Source organism: Papio anubis, chromosome 4 (genome assembly GCF_008728515.1).
Source record: "Papio anubis isolate 15944 chromosome 4, Panubis1.0, whole genome shotgun sequence".
In the NCBI taxonomy this organism is placed as follows: domain Eukaryota; kingdom Metazoa; phylum Chordata; class Mammalia; order Primates; family Cercopithecidae; genus Papio; species Papio anubis.
The window spans coordinates 62,308,268-62,329,479 of record NC_044979.1 but is presented as its reverse complement, the minus strand read 5'-3'; the positions used below and the strand labels follow the sequence as shown (position 1 = coordinate 62,329,479).

At 33.3% G+C, this 21,212-nt stretch overlaps 1 protein-coding gene across 1 annotated transcript in view; it reads left to right on the top strand.

Annotated features, from left to right (window-relative positions):
* SEMA3E (semaphorin 3E) overlaps positions 1 to 21,212 on the top strand; it is a 290,397-nt gene that overhangs the window by 246,966 nt on the left and 22,219 nt on the right. The window contains exons 7-15 of the mRNA XM_003896387.5: positions 66 to 208; positions 1,245 to 1,359; positions 1,783 to 1,852; positions 4,574 to 4,718; positions 7,109 to 7,331; positions 10,652 to 10,743; positions 13,072 to 13,113; positions 14,652 to 14,818; positions 19,831 to 19,898. Coding sequence (XP_003896436.3) covers positions 66 to 208; positions 1,245 to 1,359; positions 1,783 to 1,852; positions 4,574 to 4,718; positions 7,109 to 7,331; positions 10,652 to 10,743; positions 13,072 to 13,113; positions 14,652 to 14,818; positions 19,831 to 19,898 — 1,065 coding nt within the window. The remainder of the gene's footprint in view (positions 1 to 65; positions 209 to 1,244; positions 1,360 to 1,782; positions 1,853 to 4,573; positions 4,719 to 7,108; positions 7,332 to 10,651; positions 10,744 to 13,071; positions 13,114 to 14,651; positions 14,819 to 19,830; positions 19,899 to 21,212) is intronic.

The following is a 21,212-nucleotide window of genomic DNA, read 5'->3' as shown; positions in this document are numbered from 1 at the left end:
AATAACTTGTTAGCATTTTGTTATAATATCTATTTCACTTTTTCTCCTATTTTTTGCTCCTATAGAACCAAAATTTGTAGGTTCATACATGATTCCTGACAATGAAGACAGAGATGACAACAAAGTATATTTCTTTTTTACTGAGAAGGCACTGGAGGCAGAAAACAATGCCCACGCAATTTACACCAGGGTCGGGCGACTCTGTGTGGTGAGGCTTTCTCTCTCGTTATGCTTGCTTATCTCACAACTTATGGTCAGGCCTTTATTAAGTTTATAATAAGTTTCTACTTTTAAATATTTTCTAGTATTCTTTAGACTGCCTACAATTGATATTTACTATACCAACCTCTACACTTCATATCTAGTGAAAGGTGTATCTTAAAAGGACCTTGTATTTTGTATGATTTTCCCCATTTTTGAAGCCATACCAAGAAGAAATAGTCTATAATTATACTGTCCTTCTTCCCGTGCAGAAATTTGAGCTCGATTTTTCTTAATGAATTTAATCAAAACCTTTTTTATTCCTTTAGTACACAGTACAAATAATATACATAGCTATGTTTGAACAATTCGATTGGTTGAAGTTATTTTTTTAAAAAAGCCATCTGTAATTTACTGAATATTTAGAGAAGTTGTTTGGGAACATTTAAAACCAATAGTAGTAGCAACATAATCTAAGAATCTAATAAAATTACAAATGTAAAGTTACCTTGGCATTTAAGAAGATGTTCGAAAATAAACTTACATATAAATATGTGTGTATATGTATTTTGTGTGTGTAGTGTGTGTATATATTTATATACATATATAGCATGGGCATTATGTGTGTGTGTGTGTGTAAGTCTTTTTCCTTTAATAAAGGAAGAAAAGAAATGGATGTTTCTATATTCCTGAGAGAAGCAAATTATTTATGAACAAAGTAATAATCATGATTACTGTATCTCCCCACTATTCTGTTTAGGAGAGATTGCTGTATTAATATTGTTTAACGTCTGCAAAATATATTTAAGGTATCAGGGCAAAAGTGCGCTGACAAGGCCGAATTAAGAAACCAAAAAAAAAAAAAAAAAAAAAAACCTAAATTATGGGGAATTGCACCTATGACATTACTTGAGAATTATGCCAAATTTTCCTAGTTAAATAAAAAAGTCATAACTCTTGGCAACTGCATGTTTAATAATATAAAATCTGTGGTTGGTCAGAATTCTTCAGGTAACTATTTACCTCCTTTTTGGTTTTCACAGAATGATGTAGGAGGGCAGAGAATACTGGTGAATAAGTGGAGCACTTTCCTAAAAGCGAGACTCGTTTGCTCAGTACCAGGAATGAATGGGATTGACACACATTTTGATGAATTAGGTAAATGTTTTTAGGTGAATTAAATTTGCTCTTTTATGTATATGCTTCTTTATAACTTTATCCCTAGGACACATAGAAAACTTGTTTTCTGTGTATTTGACCTCTATCTAACACAGAGCAAGTTTCTGTTCTTTTCAATTTGGACAGGCACAAATGCTGGGGGAAAAGAGATTGCAAGAACTCAAAGAGGCTCATCTTGTTAGCTTAGTCCATGTCTGGCTCCTTCCTGTTGTTCAGCTCAAGGTCACCCAGAACAACTGAATGATTAGCTCTGTTATGATTGATCTTGGTTATATAATTGTATATGAAAATATACATCTTAAAATCTATATTGGGTTCTAAACAAATTTATGTGAATACATTTTCTTTGCATGCAAAGAGAGCTAAAAATACTAAGCTATGGAATGGTCTTTAATTTTTCAGAGGACGTTTTTTTGCTACCTACCAGAGATCATAAGAATCCGGTGATATTTGGACTCTTTAACACTACCAGGTGAGAAATTTATACAGTCAATAAAAACACTATAAAACAAGAGATGCCTCACTGGACTCTCCTTTCACAGTGTATGTAACTTGTAAGACTACTGACCCAGTTGCTGTTCTCATTTCCTATACTTTATAATCACCAATTGATTTTTATTCTCCAATGTTTGCAAATGTACTTTCGTTTTCAAAAGCTCAATCTCAATCCAAATCTTGTTTCTGTTTATAGTGCCCAGAATCTTCCTGTGCTCAGTATCCTAATCTCTTCACTCTCTAATCTAGAACACAGTGATTTTTTTTTTTCCACATACAGTTTGTAAGATATCAGTCCTTACAACGTGTTGTTATATGTTGTAAAGTCTAGGACAATTCCTTTATTCATCATACAGAATTTTCCAAGTCAGGCTTTTAAGGTTCTATATCAACTGTTACTCACTCACCATTGTATGTTTTCCCTCTGAGTTCACTAATGGTCTGATGTTGACAAGATAATGTCTTGACAGATGTGAGGCAGTGTCTACTTTGCTAGTTCCCATTACTATATTTTTATTTATTCACTTATCTTGCTTGAAATAACTTTCTCCTCCAACACTGATTTAAATCAGTTCTCCAATACTTACCAATTGCCATAGCCAAGAAAAATTCCTCAATTTCTTAAACACAGAGCACTCTTCTCGCTCTTTTATTCTGATTTTCCTGCTCTTATGTTGATTCGTAGTGAACACATGTTGATCATTGGCTCTCTGTCTTTTAAATTTGCTGCTCAAGTTTAAGATGTATAATCTATTGTTTTCCCCTTTATGTTTTTGTATTTTTTTTACCCATGGTAAAGTGCTGTAAAAATGGATAAAATATTATTTCATGTATTTTTACACACAAATAAAAATATTAGAATCAGTTTTTGTTAAAAGGTTATATATACAATTTCCTGAGTCTCTTTCTAGGTAAGGCACAGTGCAGGTAAAATGATTAGGATAAAAAATAAAGAAGAATATACCTCAATTCTCTTGACAGGGCTAGAATAATATTACTGAATTCCTCTTTTACACCATATAAGCCATAAACTGTCACATAATTGTGTATACTGTGCTTACGTGGGGGTCTTTCCACACAGCTTTAGTTTGTTATTTTTCAGCAGGTGGTTTCTAATGTCACTTAGAAAAAATAATACATCTCTGTAGACAAGAATCCTGCTGTTGCAAAGAGACTTTTTCTTCAACAGAGAAACATGGAAACAATTTGTCTATCAATTATTTCTTGATGCAAAGAAAAATAGTTAATGTAGATTGGTAGTTATCACAGTGCATGGAGAGTACTTATTTTAACTTCATCTCCTCCCTTATGCTGTGAATAATTCATACATTGCATGATAATTCAGTGAATTTATATGATAAATTTAAGCTATGGAATAATCAGTTTAGTTTTTCTATGGGTTAATATGATCAGATTATAAGCTATTTTCCTAAATGATAGCATAATGGATCTTTCTGAGAAATCAAACATAAGACATGATTTTCTTCTATAATTTCTCTTTTGACTGTTCAATTTATATAAATCTGAGAACAAAAGCTTTCCAGCTGTTACCTGACATAAGGATTGATATTTGTAGAATGGTGATCAAAGGTGTGCTACCACTTTAGTTAGGAGACTATCTCAAGTGTTCCCTGCGTCCTAGGCATTTCCAATTGCTTCAAGGTGTGTTATAAAATGTGTAAATTGGGGGTGTAGGACAGTAACATAACTGCTGTTTTACAGGTGTCTCAGTATGTAGGAAACTTTATTTATATAGAACTTTGAATTTTGCAAAATACTTTCACAAACATTAACAATTTGGATTCTTACAATACAGAGATTCTGATAATGTTAAAATTCATTCATTTCATGCTAAATTAAGGAATATGGCAAGATTGTTTAAAAAATAATTTTTAAAGATATCCTTTTGTAGAATCTGATTACAAATGTTTTCAGTAAAAGTTGCCATAGTTAGTCAACTACTGCCTTTATACAGTCAAGTAGAAATTTTAGTCAAGAAAATTATTTTGCTTGCTGCTTGTTCTGGAGATGAGGGATCTAAGTTTTATATGGTTAAAGTAATTTTGTCATGCTTAACATATTCAGCCCAGTCATCTTTTTACTATAGACACTTTTCAGTGGCTAAAGGAAGGAATATACAAGTATATTAATGTCTACATGAACCCCAGCTAAAAAATGGGAAAAAGGCCTAAATTTTCATAAGACTTTAAATTGTTCTTTAAGTCATATATATTAAGAAACTTAATACATCTTAATAGAATTTGTAGCAATATTAACAGCATAGTGAGTAAGAGAACACTGTCTACTTTGAAAATAGAACAACATAAAAGGAGATAATACCTAAATGAATAATTCAGCTTGGGAATAAGTCTTTATTAATATGAAGGCCCGATCTCTCTTAATAAAAAAAATAAAAAGACAACACAAGGTTTAAAAATAAGTGAAGTGACATTATTTTTGTCATTCTAACAATGTCACTTTCAACTGTATTAAGTAGGCAATTAAGAAAATGGTAAGTTTCAGAGTTTCAAAATTGGAAATATTGCAATAGTTAACATATCTAGACTATTCTTTGCTTAAAGAAATTGCAACTACTTTACTCAAAAGACTTGACTCTTATCTTTGTAGGCTGGGGTGTTTGGCTAGGTGACCTGCTAGTTAGTTCCAGAATAATAATTAACTTTTCTGTATTTTTCAGTAATATTTTTCGAGGGCATGCTATATGTGTCTATCATATGTCTAGCATTCGGGCAGCCTTCAACGGACCATATGCACATAAGGAAGGACCTGAATACCACTGGTCAGTCTATGAAGGAAAAGTCCCTTATCCAAGGCCTGGTTCTGTAAGTTTAGTAATATAACAAGTAATTCTTATTTTTAAGGACTCTTTTGGTAATATTTTGTCCACTGTTTCATGTGCTTTACCGACTTTGCAGATAAACAGTTAAGGAATACCATACCTAAAAGTATACCGGTGAAAAGTATATGTAGCAAAGAGATATCCTTTCCAATCTCAAGTTTTTGCTTGTTATTTAATAAAAAGAATATAATATATAATGGACACAGCAGTTTTATAACATATATATTATTATTGATATTTTGGCTAAGTAACACCAATTAAAATTTTATTTTTTAAAGTACTGGTGAACACAGAAACATTCAGTAACATGAACATCATATTTCTCTCAGCCTCTTCAGAGGAGTTAGTACCACATATGATTTCCAAGCAGGACAATGTCACCAAATTTTTATGTTCTAATATTTAAATCAGCCTCTAATTTCCATAGGCCAAACTATCTCCTTACTTCTCATTGTAGGAAATCTATAAGAAGTTTTTTTCTCCAGCTCCTCAGAATACTTAACACCTCATTTAACATCCTTGCTGGCCCCTTAGGAAAGAAATGCCAATAGAAAAATATCGCTAGAGTACAAAATTTCTACCACTTGTCTCTGAACTATACTATTAAGATTCTTCTTATCTGGGCATGCAAACTTTTGTGCTTTTAGCACACATGGCTAAAACTGGTGATGATAGTGAGGGTGACAATGAGATGATGATTTTGTATCATTCATCCTGTGTGCAAATAGGTTGGAAAAACTTTGGATCATTGTATGTGCTATGTGAGCCATGGAGAGCAAACATTTAACTTGTCACACAAGTCAACATCTATACTTTTACAAGCAGCTGGTGAAATCCCATCACTACACTGATTCCACAATTACTTGCAAGTTGAGTAGAAACCGTTTTTGTAGAGCAAAAACTCAAACTGGAAACAAACCTTACCTCCATTAACAAGTGTTAAGGCTTTACCATTTCAATCACTCTCTCTCACTAGCTTAAAATTATTACTTCCAGTAAGACATAAAGTATATTTTATTTCACTCTATTGATTGAAATTACAATTTTAAATGGAGAAAACCTACTCCTGTGGCTTTGCTGGAAATGCTTCTTGAAACCACATGGTCTTAAAGGAGATTTGGAGGAAGTGACTGGTTATGGATCTGCTTCCAAGCTAGTCCAAAATGTTTCCAATTATATATCATGAAAGTACACTCAAGTGAAAAATCCATGCCAAATTAGGAAATATGGTTTGATTTTAAAAACCACACCATTATAAATGTCCTCTTTGTGGAATCTGATTACTAAACTACTGTATTTATATTCTAAAGTGGAAAATTTTTATCAAGGTAATCATTGCAATTGCTGCTAGTTCTGGAGGAAAATATATAAAATGAGGGAGCAGTTACCAACAAGCAAGAATCAACACATTTAAAGGTTTTCCAATGAGTAACTTAAGCTACTGTTGAGTATTTAATTTTATAGTCAGTGGTTTAAAAACTGACGTTATAGCACATATTTCTTGTTTTCCAGTTTATTTTGTCAAATCCATTAAAAATACAAATTCATATAGACTATATGCCATTGATAATTAACAGTGATAACATCTGAATAGGTTTTTATGTTGAACCACTAAAATTCTATAGTCAGTGAGCCAATCAGAACCATCACTCATCATATTATCATAGACTCAATAGTGGTAAAGCTATTTTGTACAGTTGTGATCCTTAGTTAGAGAGAAGTTTCTGCACAGCAAAGAGATTTCTTCTCTTTGTATGAACAATAGATTGTTTCCCTTCAAAATGTAACTTATTACAAAAAGCAAATTTCAAAAACAGAGAAAATGATTTATTTATGATGTTTTGACCATCCCCAAACATTTTGACCATCCCCAAAGTCTTGATATTAACTATAACTAACTTTTCCAGAATTCCTCTAGTTTCTCTGTATTTCTAATGCTGCATGTTTGCAAAAATTTAGTCTTTCCAATTTCCGAGGAAGATTCCATTTCTGTAATGAAAAATGTATAGTTACTCACATGGACATAAAGAGGGAAATAAGAGACACTGGGGCCTGCTTGCAGTCAAAGGGTGGGAGGAAGGAGAGGATCAGAAAAAAAGAACTGTTGGGAACTAGGCTTTGTGCCTGGGTGACTAAATAATCTGTACAACAAACCCCTGTGACATGAGTTTACCTATGTAAGAAATCTGGACATGTACCTCTGGACCTAAAATAAAAGTTAAAAAAAAGAAAAATATATGATTACTATATATTTCCAAATGAACAATTGACTAATTTGACATCCTCAATTTTTCTGATTCTTCTCGTGGTTGATTATAAATTTTCTCTTTAGGTGTAAGGCAAAAAGAATTATGTAATCCACTTGTTTTTCAGTGTGCCAGCAAAGTAAATGGAGGGAGATACGGAACCACCAAGGACTATCCCGATGATGCCATCCGATTTGCAAGAAGTCATCCACTAATGTACCAGGCCATAAAACCTGCCCATAAAAAACCAATATTGGTAAAAACAGATGGAAAATATAACCTGAAACAAATAGCAGTGGATCGAGTGGAAGCTGAGGATGGCCAATATGATGTCTTATTTATTGGGACAGGTAAAGAGATGAGAAAGTACTCAGAGACGTTTAAATTGACCTTTAAATTCAATAATTTTAATAGTATTTCTAAAAGCACCTATCAACAAATCTGTCCAGCCATTAACCCATTTCACACTCCTAATCCAAAATGAGACAGATTGAAATAGAGACCTCATGTGACTGCAATAGTAAGAGGTTAGGCCAATTGTCTGAGAATATTACCACTTTCATTGTCAGAAGGGTCATGGTTTGACCAACAAAAATGTGTTTTTTTTCAGATGTGAGAAATATTGAAGTTGCCAAAGAGAGGATTTGGGGCTTGCATAGCACATAATTCCTTATACATAATCAATACTTCATGCATATGAATAAATGAATAAGTAAAGAAATGAATAATAGATGTTAATGAACAAAGTTGGTTCCAAATAGAAGTCCTCATAGTGGAAGCAGAGTGTCATAGCAAGAATAGTTCTGTCAGGTTCCTGGCTCCATTACTGACTTTGATCAGTGAGTCCTGGAGATTTTGTGAACAACTTGGAACTTGGGACAATAACTTCACCTAAATCTCTAAACACAGCAATTCTTATGAGTCCATGTCAAGATCAACCATTTGTACCAAGCAAGCCAAATGTTACTCGTAATATCCTGCATTAATAAAACAAAGTATGATAAATATACTAAAAGTGATATTTTCAAATAAATTTATAATTTCAGTCAACCCATACATTAGATCTAACGTGTAGAAGAGAACTTGAAATTTTTCAGCCTCCAGAGTAGTTTGTAGCAAATTCTTTGAAGTGTTTTAAAATCCTATAGTCATTTTTAAAGTGTTTAAAATGATTCTTTCTTTCTTTCTTTGTCTTTCTTTTTATTCAGCATAGTAATTGCTACAGTAGTTGATCATCTTTAGAGAAGTGAGCATTCTATCACACATGACTTTAATCATAGATACATAACTCTGAAGAGATACTGGCATAAGCCTGGATCAGGAAACAGGATGTAATATTAATATTAATGTTGGTGCTTGGGCTTCTCCAATAATCCTTTTGTTTTCATTTTTGTTTTGTTTTCTGTGGCTTTTGTTGCTGGTTTTTTGTTGTTGTTGTTGTTGTTGTTGCTTGTTTGTTTGTTTTTTCTTGAGTCAGAGTCCTGCTCCGTTGCCCAGGCTGGAGTGCAATGGCACGATCTCATCTCACTGCAGCCTCTGCCTCCCAGGCTCAAGAGATTTTCCTGCCTCAGCCTCCTGAGTAGCTGGGATTACAGGCATGTGCCACCATGCCTGCCTAATTTTGTACTTTTAATAGAGACAGGGGCTTCTCCACTTTCGTGAGGCTGGTCTCGAACTCCTGACCTCAGGTGATCCACCTGCCTTGGCCTCCCAAATTGCTGGGATGACAGGCATGAGCCACCATGCCCGGCCATCGTTTTGTTTTTTGAAACAAAGATTTAAGCAAGAAAACATCTATCTTATTCTTAGAAATTGATTCCTGGTACGGGCTGTATTTTGTTCATTCATTTCAGGAAGTTAATGTTAACAATGTGCTCTGCACTGTGGGTTCGAGATTAACATGCCATCAGATTTCTTCAGCAAACTTGAAATTAATTGGCCATAAACTCACTCATAGTGACTTCCAACAAAATTTTTTACAGTTGCATAATCAATACTAATATTTGATAAAAGTAATTAAAGTATTAGTTTGCTATAAAAGTAATTGCGGTCTTTTGCTGTTACTTTAATGGCAAAAACCGCAATAACTTTGCACCAACCTAATATGTTATTTTTAAATGCCCTGGAAAGCAGAAGTCATATATAACAGTCCAAGAATGTTTTTAGAAATACTTGCTTGTCATATTGATCAAAGTGATTCCAGAGAATTTCAGAAGTATCAAACATATTCGTTCTGCCATATACACCATGTTTAATTCAAGGGTATCATCATATTGAACCACAGATTTTCAGAAAAAAGAACATGTCTGATGAATGTAAAATGGGGTCAACATCGAGAAGTCCCACAAATAATGGTTACTTTGTCCAATATTTACTAGACACCGGCTTTGATACAATACATATATGGTTCTTATTAGAAAATCACTAATTGCGAATTAATCATTTGAGTCTCATCTTTGCTTTCTGCCTAACATAATTGTCAAGTATTTAATATGTGTGCTTAGTTTTTAAAATGATGACAATTTTTTGTTTCCTTTGGGTAGTGTACAATACAGGTAACTGTTATATGCTTAATTATAATCCAGTTTTATGAACTCATCCACAAAACTTGATATTTCAACAAACTGCTGAAATAGTATGATAAATATGCAAAAAGTGATTTTTTTTTCTAAATTAACTCTAGCATTATACTAAATTATTTCTATCGGCAAATTAATGTTTTGTTAAAATGTTTATAGGAAGGAACAAGTTCAGAATATCAGGAATGATAAAAATGAGATGGAATTTTAAAATACAAATATAAACTTTAAAAACAAATGATAATTATGGAGACTAAATGATTGGTGCAAACACTTCTCTCATTGGTGTATACTTGGATTTTTTTCTTGCCAAAACTGTGTGTGATTGCATGTATGTGTATGTTTTATATACATGGTGAGTTTCACGGTGTGTTGCTTGGAATATTCCCTAAGGTATAGTTTTGTACCATGAATGTAGCTTTCAGTAAAAAAAATTTCTTCATCATGCATCACAGAAAAAGTAGCTAGAATAATTTGGCATCTCTCTTATGTTTTATTAATTCCAAAAGACATTTTGATTTTTGAATCTATGATTGGATTTTTGGATCAAACTATTTGGAAAAATCGTTATTTCCTCTTATTTTTTGGTCAGGCATATAAAATTAATTTTGCTAATTAAAAATATGAGTTTATAAGTAGTCATATTGTTTTAAACTGACAGTGATAAAAATGTTTCATGCATCTGGATGTCAAATCTTATCTGAATTTATAGTCGCTACTTTTTTTTTTTTTAGATGAAGGCTTCTCTGTCTCCCAGGCTGTAGTGCAGTGGCATGATCTGGCTCACTGCAACCTCCGCTTCCCAGGTTCAAGCGATTCTCCTGCCTCAGCCTCCTGAGTAGCTGGGATTATAGGCGCCCACCACTATCCCTAATTTTTTTTTTTTTTTTTTTTTTTTAGTAGAGACAGGGTTTTGCCATGTTGGCCAGGCTAGTCTCGAACTCCTGACCTCAAAAGATACACCCGTGTCGGCCTCCCACAGTGATTACAGGCATGAGCCACCGCACCTAGCCAGCTACATGGTTTTTAATTATTTGAAAACCAGACTGTGACATAGATTCTAGTTTATTTCTTGTTTTGTTTTCTTACAGATAATGGAATTGTGCTGAAAGTAATCACAATTTACAACCAAGAAATGGAATCAATGGAAGAAGTAATTCTAGAAGAACTTCAGATATTCAAGGTATTTAGAGTGAAAAATACAGACCAAATTTATGCATTACAACTACAAGTGAGATATAAATAGGAAAGATACTATGTCCATTTTCTTTTTCCTAACAGGTGTGTTGTGGATTCACAGCTAATATAAGTGAAGAATTATTTCGAATTCTAGTGCATGTATTTGATTGTTACAGACTTTTCAACTGAGAGATCAATATTTACCTAGCATGGAAAGAATTTCAGTGAATAAACTGTGACTATAAAGAAATAACATTTATACTACATATAAATTTTCAGAGCCAGTATTACAGTCACATTTTTTAGAAATGTACAATCAATACTGACAAAAAATAATAATACATTTTCATATTGTGAACACTGTGGCAAGATAAGCATACTGCTTTTTATTAAGTGCATTAATTATACAAAGAATTTACTAAAAAAGAAAAACAATAGAAAATGATAAAAAAAGATATGAAAAAACAATTACATATTCAGATACACTAACATACATAGATGCATGTGTGTGTATATATATGTGTATGTGTGTATGCACATATATATGTGTGCATGTATATATAAAGAAATATGCACTTACACACACACACACACACACACATATCAGGTCACATCATTTGCAGCAGTTTTGGTCTTTAAAGTTGTTATAACACTGAACTAGTGAATACTGACCACTGCTCCCATGGGAAATAAGGGGTTATGTTCCAGCAAATTTCTAATTGTAACATAATTATCAACAGATCAATACGTAACCTTCTTTTATGTGTGTTTGTGTTTAAAGACACCTTATTTAATATATATTGCTGATGGACTAACATTGAACTCACAGCCAACAGCACTATAATCCATGCCTGAATGAAGCTTATCTAAGGAAAGAGTTTTCAACGTTAAGGCACAGCACAGCTTTTTTGAGTTTAGAAATATTAAACAGCACTTCAGCACTATGTTTGGGGACCATTTTAAAAAACAAAACACCAACAAAAAGTACAGAGATGTGAAAACTTTGGCACTACATACTCCATGAAAAAGATACTTATTTACACCATGAAAGTTGAAACAAGAAGGCAAGAGTGACAGCTTGTTTCATCTCAGCTGGGAATGTGCATGTCCTGTGACTCAAATTTTTTGCTGCTCTGAGCATGCATGTGTCCATGAGTGAAAAACACAGGATGTCTTGATATCGGGGTTACAATTAATTTTAGTAAGTAGGCTAATTTGCAAATACACAATCTGTGAATAACAAGGATTGGCTATATATTTTTATAATGGGTAGATGTGAAAGATTTTATAAATGAAAAGCAGTACATTTTGCCTTTGCTGTACTAGAACACGGATGCCCTAGAGCCACACCCAAAGCTAACCACCATCCTATATCAACCAGAGCAGCTATGCTTTTGTTTATTTAGCACTCTGGGACTCTACATAAGATTTCATTTCATGTTATAAAATGAAACATGTTTAATATTCACTCACCACAGTGTTTTGTTCATGTAAACTCTTAAGAAACATTGTTGCCTGGATGAATAAATGAATGAATGTATGAAAGCATAAAGATTCTGTAGTTTAAAATTAAAAAAAAATTAAGAAAACACTGACATAGAGGATCAAATGTTCCCTTTTAACAACCAGCTCTTCAAAGGGTAATCATCCCCAGAGTGGATTTCACCTGCCCTGTGGTTTGCCACTTGCACAGCTGATCTGAGTTTATTGTGCTCCTTGGGGATGCACTACCCTTACTTAACAATCCTAAAACAACATATTGGTTCTCAAAGCTATGGTATAAATTGTCCTTCCTCTGGTGCAGTTCTAAGAAAATCAGGTTATTCATCCTGTTCAAAGAATCCTGGGTTAATTGTGATTCACCATGATCACTCCAACAGAAAAATATTTTGTTTAGGTTTGGGTTGAAATGTTTAAGATCACCTGGTTTATTAGCAATAACACCTATTGAAAGACATAGTGGTTCCATTTTAATGATTCAATTACTTTAATAGAACATTCTGACTTTATTATTTTATTTAAAGATACTTGAGTTTCCAAAGCACAAGTAATATTCAAACGCAAATTCAAAAACCGTATTCCAGAGACAAACAGTAAGCTGATTAGATTGCCTGCTGCTCTTCTCATCTGCATATCTGCCTACCCCATTAGAAAAAAGTTTTAAAGCTGTATTTTAATTGTATTTGCTTATTGATTTACTAAAATGAAAGCTATACAGTACTTAACATAGAACCATTTATATAAGTAATGTAATTTCAGGAATTTACAACCATATTAAGGTAAATGTTTTTATATTATTTTCTTAAAAACAAAACCTTTTTAAAAATTTCAGGATCCAGTTCCTATTATTTCTATGGAGATTTCTTCAAAGCGAGTAAGTTGTCTATGTGTGTATGTGTGTGTGTAGGTGTGTGTGTTCTATATGTAAGCTAAGGTCAAAGGATATGAGAACATTAGTTCATGTGCTTAAATATGGACTTATTACAGTTTTATTTTTCTTTTATTACTTTATTTTATTGTAGTAAGAATTTTTAACATGTGATCTACCCTGTTAACAAAATATTAAGTATACAATACATGTTTAATGGCTCTAGGTACAGTGTTATACTGTAGACCTTCAAACCTTATTAATCTTGTTCGATTGAAACTTTATGTCCATTGATTGATTCTGACAAAAGTATATCATGATTTACATTTAATACATGCCTTCATTTTCCATCTCTATAGAAAGGAAGATGAGAGTAGTTTTACTTCTACAATCATGATAGCACTTTATTCCCTGGTTATTTTTCACTAATGTTTTTCATTAACAATGGTAACAATGATAATCCAAGAGTGTGCAAGGAAACACACCTCCTTTCCACTTCATTGAAATCAGTTTGGTGTAAACTTCTTTAGAAACAGTTGTTGCATATATTTTCTCAAATTTATTTATAAATAATCCTCCATGTTCAGGCAAAAGGAAAGATATGATACTAAATGTTCAGCTACTTGTTCTGTAAATAGAGAGATATATACGTCACTCTTCTAAATGTTATATGTCAATATTTAAAAGACTATTTGCTTTCCAAATCTCTTATTAATTCTTTCTATAGATTTGTTTTCTGTTTTCGAGATAAGGTCTCACTATGTCACTAGGCTGGAGTTCAGTGGTGCAATTATAGCTCACTGTAGACTCGACCTCCCCAGGCTCAGGTCATCCTTCCATGCCAGCCTCCTGAGTAGCTGAGACCATGGGCACATACTACCAGCTAATTTTTGTAATTTTTGTAGTTTTTGTAGAGACAGGGTTTTGCCATGTTGCCCAGGCTAGTCTCAAACTCCTGGGCTCAAGCAATTAGCCTCCCAAAGTGTTGGGATTACAGACATAAGCCACTGAGCCGGGCAGTTTCTATAGATCTTTAAAGGAAGATCCACAGTGTTGGATAATGCAAGATAATGAACACAGCTTCTTGAGTTCTTGTCAAGTTCAGTCTAGCAATTTTGGTGCTCCTGCATTTATGTCTATGAGTGTTTCTCAAATATTAGAGAAATGAAAGTATAAATACTCTATTAATCTATATTGAACAACTGCTATAATTTTTTTTTTTTTTTTAGACGGAGTTTCTCTCTTGTCTTCCAGGTTCCACCTCCACATCCTAGGTTCAAGCAATTCTCCTGCCTCAACCTCCAGAGTAGCTGAGATTACAGGCACCTGCCACCATGCCCAGCTAATTTTTTGTATTTTTAGTAGAGACAGGGTTTTGCCATGTTGAGCAGGCTGGTCTCAAACTCCTGAAACTGCTGATTTAAGTGAATTAAATTTAAGTGAATTTTTTCTGAGGTGATTGTGTATAAATGTGAAAACTAGGTGTAATAGTTCAGTGAAAGTGTTGTCCATTTCTGCTAGTGACCTCTTTCTGATTTCTGTAGCAACAGCTGTATATTGGATCTGCTTCTGCCGTGGCTCAAGTCAGATTCCATCACTGTGACATGTATGGAAGTGCTTGTGCTGACTGCTGCCTGGCTCGAGACCCTTACTGTGCCTGGGATGGCATATCCTGTTCCCGGTACTACCCAACTGGCACGCATGCGAAAAGGTGAGATATGATACCTGATGAACTATTTCCCTTGCTTAGGAAAACCCTAACGCTTTTTTTTTTTTTTTTTTTTTTTTTGCTCTTTTTTTCCCCCCACACATTCCATGAAAAATAACCATGCTCTTTTTATTTAAATAAATCATCATAGTTATATTTTGTTCATAATAGAAACTTTGAAAACTTGAAGTTTTCCAGAAAATATCTGTATTAATTATTGTATGTATACAGAGACTGGAGCTGAACATGCTGTTGACCTTCCATTTTTTCACCCAGGTTTGAGTCAGTTCTTCCCTCTTTTGAAACTTCTGCTGCAACACATGAAACGAGTTCAGATAAACTTAAAATGTGGAAATGGCAAGCCACCGCACATGAGAGATTCAAAGACTTAAAAGGAAAATAAATAAAGAAATTTCTAAAATACATCCTGCATTTGCCCCATGTCCTCTCTACCAGCTGGTCTTCATTTATTTCATTTTGAAAGTGAATATTTTAACTCCTAGGCAAATGCATGACCTGTATAATTAATGAAATGTGTGATTTAATTCAACACAAATGAAAGGTACTTAAAGACCTCCAAACTCCAAGGTCTACAATTCTGTGAGGTCATTGCCATTTCCTACAGAAGGTAAATCCCAGGATTCTTTAAGCAGAGATCTTGAGGTTCAGTTAAGTCTTTTGAAGAATAAGGATATCTCTTCAGTCAAGCCGTATAGAGTTGTGCATTCTTTGTGGAAATACCTCAGGAAAAAAGTATTATTATTTCTCACAGAATAAGCAGTTTCTTTCTTGCGATAAAATGACCAAAGACAAAATAAAGCAAGCAATAGAAGTATAGGTAGTTTTCCTACTGAAAAACAGTTTGTATTAATTTCAATTATTTTTATTATTTAACTTTGAGTTACTTTTCTGTAAACCTTTTTCAGAATATAATTTAACCCAATTTAGTGTAGTTCTTGTTTTATATGTTCAAATATATAGTAGAATCTCATTAAAACTTCACTAATTCAAATTTTGTTAATTTTCCTTGAGCTAAATTAATACTCCAGTGAGTATTTTTTTTAAAATGATATAATAAGCAGATAGTAAAATTATGCTTCAAGAGGACATTTTTAACTATATTTACCAATTGTATTAAAGAATTGAGCAAATTAATTGATTTTGCAGAAGTGTTTGTTGTTGGTTGAAAACAATTCTTGAAGAATATAGTCATGTAATTATTTGAAAATATCAATCATGAGTGGAGTGTATTCTCCTATTAAGCCAATTACTGTACTATGTGCAAGGGATATGAAGAAACAAGCATAACCTCTTGCCTAAAGGAAATTGGAACTTAAAGTGAAGAATAGAATTGTAAATAATAATAGTAGTAGCTTGCTATTCTGCACTTACTATGGATGAGGTACTCGATTAAGAGCAATGCGTATAATACTTTATTTAATTCTCAAAATAATCTCACTTTTGAGCTTAATCTTGAAGGTAGAGATATAAGAAGATTCCAGTTAAAGGGAATTAATTTTCTATACAAAGAAATAGAATGCTTAAAAACAAGCACACAGTACCATGGGTCGGGAGTGAAATAGAAGAATATGAGGGTAGAACGTGAATTTAACCACAAATAACAGTATTAATTATTTTATTGTCATCAGCAACAATAAAAATGTTTACAAGCCTTGCACCAAATGCTTATGAGTGACAGGGTTTTGTGTTAGGCATGCAGTAGTGATAATGAATTTTAATTGAGCAGTTTCCATAGTTAATTGTTTTATATGGTGCATCTTTTAACAGTGTACAGTCCTAAGCTTGATAATACAGTAGATGTGGGAGACAAAAAGGGTTACTTAGAAAAAGTCAAGTGAATGAGAAAAATAGTAGATAAGAAGGCATGAAATGCTGGAATCAGAAGCCATGCTCGTAAATGAATTATTTCAGTTCAGTGACATGTAATGGAGATCTTTCAGTGGTGTCAAATTCTTTTGAACCATCACTCACCCCTGGGGGAGAATTTTTGGATAAGTTTCAACACATGAAGGTAAAATAGCCTGCTTTTATAGCAGATCGTTCTTGCTTAAGACCTGAATAGAAGCAGAAATTGAAAACTGGTCATTAAAATAAATAACTTCTCTGCTCACAGAGTGAAAATGAGTCAACAGGGGAAAAACATTAATTCACAATCCAGACCACTTGTTTAAAATGATCTTCCAAAATACACTAGGGTTTATAATGCTAGAATCTTTTTCTTCCCCTTGCTCTTGTATTTTGTCTATTTCCAGTGTTCTATTTAAAAATTTCTAAGAGACTAGAGATGTAAGAATAATACGCAACGTTGAGAATGAAAGCAACTTTGTTCAACCTTTCTGAAACTTTTCCATATATATATACACATATATACTATACACATATATTTGTGTGTATATATGTATATATTACATATATACACACACACTGATATATGTATATGTAATATATATACGTGTGTGTGTATATCTATACTGAAATAAAGGACAACTATACTGGGATAGTATAAAATGAACTGAAACTTTGCTGGAAAATGTGATATCTTTCTTTTTAAATGTATGTTTCCAATAACTTTCAGCAATATTTTTGCACTCAGTTCTTGACCTTGCTTATCTAGAATTATTTGATTGTAGCTTCCTTATCCTCATATCACTTGTATAATAATCTTTATACAACACCATCTCTGCAAAGTGTAAGCCATTTCTCATTTCATTGATTTTATTCCTATCCATTATTCATTATTGCTCATCAGGCTTCAGGTTCTCAATATAGAAGCAATACTCCACAAAGTGAGGGATTAACAACAGCATTTTAATTATCATCTAAATCTGCTATTAGTTGTATAATAGTTGTACATGCTAGTGTAAAACAATATAGAGTCATGCAACTTTCTACTTTTGCTTGTTGTTTTGTCATAAGCTCTATTTTCAATCTAGTTCAGTAGAATGATACATGTGGCAGATCTAATATTAACTTTGTAAAATCTCAGGTTTTTAGGTAAGATTTTCTAATCAGCGATCTCTGCGTTAAGAAAAGCAAACAAACTAAAACTAAAACGTACTTTTGTATACAGGTCATAATTCCAAAAATTGATTGCAGATGTTCATCTGCCCCAGTTTTCAATATCTATTAATTTGTTAAATAAGGTCTGAACTCCTGTGTGAGAAAGCACTTGATCTCTTGAAATAGCATTCTATTATTGTTATTTAGAGACAGTAAGGACACCCTAAAATGAAAAAAAAGAGAGACTGAAGTAGATTTTAGGTGTCATTTTGCCACCTCTATTTTACACGGGAGGACACAAAGAGCCAGGAAAGGGAAGCAATATGCATAAGATCATACAGAACATTAGTGGTGGTATTGGGAATTGAATCTGGTTCACTTTTCCAAATTTCATCATTGCATATGGTTAAAGCATCTCATTGTCACTTTGGGAGCTATGCTCTCACCCTCTAGGGTAAAACTTCTGCTTTGCCTTCTGTTTTTCCCTCAGTCTTGAAGAAATGCCATGAATTAGAGAGGCAAGTGGTATTTTCCACCTTTATGTAATACTTCTATTTAAATCTCTGAGCTAAATTAAGTATGCCAGAGTTCTTGATTTTATAATTTCAATACTATTAATACTAATGATAATTCCCATTGTTTAATTCCTCAAAAAAATGCTTACATATTAAATCACTTTTTATATAATGTTATATTATATACTTAAATATATATCTATATCTATCTATCTATCTATCTATATATATATATATATATTTTTTTTTTTTTTTGAGATAGAGTCTCGCTTCATTGCCAGGCTGGAGTGCAGTGGCACAATCTTGGCTCACTGCAACCTTCACCTCCCGGCTTCAGGCGATTCTCCTGTCTCAGTCTCCTGAATAGCTGGGATTACAGATGCACACGACCACGCCCGGCTAATTTTTGTATTTTTAGTAGAGGTGGGGTTTCGCCATGTTGCTCAGGCTGGCCTCGAACTCCTGACCTTGTGATCCACCCGTCTTGGCCTCCCAAAGTGCTGGGATTACAGGCGTGAGCCACCATGCCCGGCTAATGTTTTTATATATATTCAAAACATTATATTGTATATATCATATATATATTCTTGAATTGCACATACATATGTTTTATATATATTCAAAACATATGTATATTACATATATTCTGGAATTTTTTATATATAATGTTATACATATATATGTGTGCGTGTGTGTATATATATTCTGGAGTTTCTCCAGAGATACAGAATATTGTATTTTTTTCAGTTATATATCTAAACAATCTATGAAATAAAAAAATACTAGAAATGACTCTAATTATACTAGGCAGATTGAGGGGGAATATACTAATATTTCTTGAGTCCCACTAGATGCACAACATCCTGCTAAACATGAAAAACACACTATCACATTGAATAAAGGCATGTACTTCCTCAATGTTACATCTGAATAAAAGTAAGCTCACTACAGTATATTATTAGTTTATCTCTTATTTTTAGAAATTCTATTTGTACTAATTGATTATGATGACTATAGAACAAACTATTTGGATTTTAACACCTTTTTCATTTGCACTTTATTACATATGGGAGTTTTATACTCAAAATAACTGTTTTGTACTCAATAAATACTTTACTTCAAATCACATTGTCTTTCTCTGCCCAAATACTTTACCACTCAAGACATTCTCAAACTAGAAGATTTCTTGTTGAACTAAATTTTTAACAAAAAGTAAAGAGAAATATATTCCATTGTTGTTTGAGTTTCCAGAATTCAACATTATGTAAATAAAGAACAGGGTAACATAGATCTTAACTACTGAAGAACATATAATGGAAATGTGAAAAACTATGAAACTTGGATTTTATTCTTATTTCATATGAATGATCATTTTTTTTCAGTAGCAGAATACTACTTGTATATTTAATGCAATTGGCTGCATTTTAAAGCCTGGAAAATTGAAAATATGAACATCTAAATGCATTTACTTTCTTTCAGGCGTTTCCGGAGACAAGATGTTCGACATGGAAATGCAGCTCAGCAGTGCTTTGGACAACAGTTTGTTGGTAATCCATAGAAAATCAATTGTTCTGGGTTACTCAGAGAATACATTGAATATAAACTGCAAACTTCTTAAATAGAGTCCTTTTTTCTTTGTGATTCATGTATACTAGAACAATATAATAAGTATTCTTTTTCTCTGACATGTAGTTAAAATTTGGAAAAAATGACATCTAATTTTTATCTGATTAGGAAAATAAATTATATGTACTACCACCAAGCTTCATTATTAAACTAATTATTAAAACAACGAAACCCTAGAACAAGAATGCTGCATACTTTAGGTGATTGATGCCACGGTGACTCTTATAACTTACCTCTTTATCTCATACTGGGGACTGTCTTCACCATGTTACGTAGCTTCTGGTGATTTTATCAACTGGTATTACTTCTATCAAGTCATCTACTAAGCTTTGGGATAGATAAAGTGAAAAAGCTTTTACTCTTTTATCTAAGTTGACTAAGGTTAGGGCTAGGGTTGGTGGTTCAAGAAAGGTGATAGAGTGGTGGTATCTGATGGGTAAGGAATTGAGGAAATTTTATCTTTAGGCAAAAGTAAGGAAGTTAAGACAGAACTTCTCTGTTAACTCTCTCCTGACTCTTTCTATTATGGTGGTAACTGTTGAATAGGCTGTATTTAGTGTCACTAAGCTCACTAGGAAGTAGTAATAAGAAGGGACACCATAAATAAGAAGCCAGCGGTGGCTATACACAGAGCCAGAGACTGTGCTCCAGCGTCACTTTGCTGGACCCCAGGCTGACTCAGGATTCAGTGGAGGACTCAAGCCTCTGGGAATACTGGCAAAAGAAAAGTAGGACCTTCATCTTAGGGAAGTTTAGGCGTCAGTTCTGAAGTTGAGTAGGACTTTTTTTTTTAAGAGAGTAATCCTGCTTGCTTTTATGCCCTACTGCAGCTAAGTGTACTTGCCTGTATGCAAATTTGAGTTCAAGTCCAGTAAGAGCCTTTCCGGTCCAAAACACAGATTGTAATCAAGCTCTGTTTCACACAGTCCCTGATTCAGTCTCATATTCTCTTCTCACTGCAGCAGCCCAACACCCAGATAAATGCAATCCCTTGTCAAGATATAATTCACATTTACGTTTGTGTGGTGGCATTTTGCCTGCATTTCTGGTTTCTGCTTTTGTTCGTAACCACAAATTTTGTCCTATGCTTTGGTGTTCCCTTTCTCTTCCCTCAATAAAGGGAAGAGACTTTCCATGAGTTTAACACTGATGCTTCTTACTGCTTTGACTATCCTATCCCGTCCTTTGGAACCAGACTCTCAGTTACCTACTTCTTTCCCACCCCATAGCCTGCT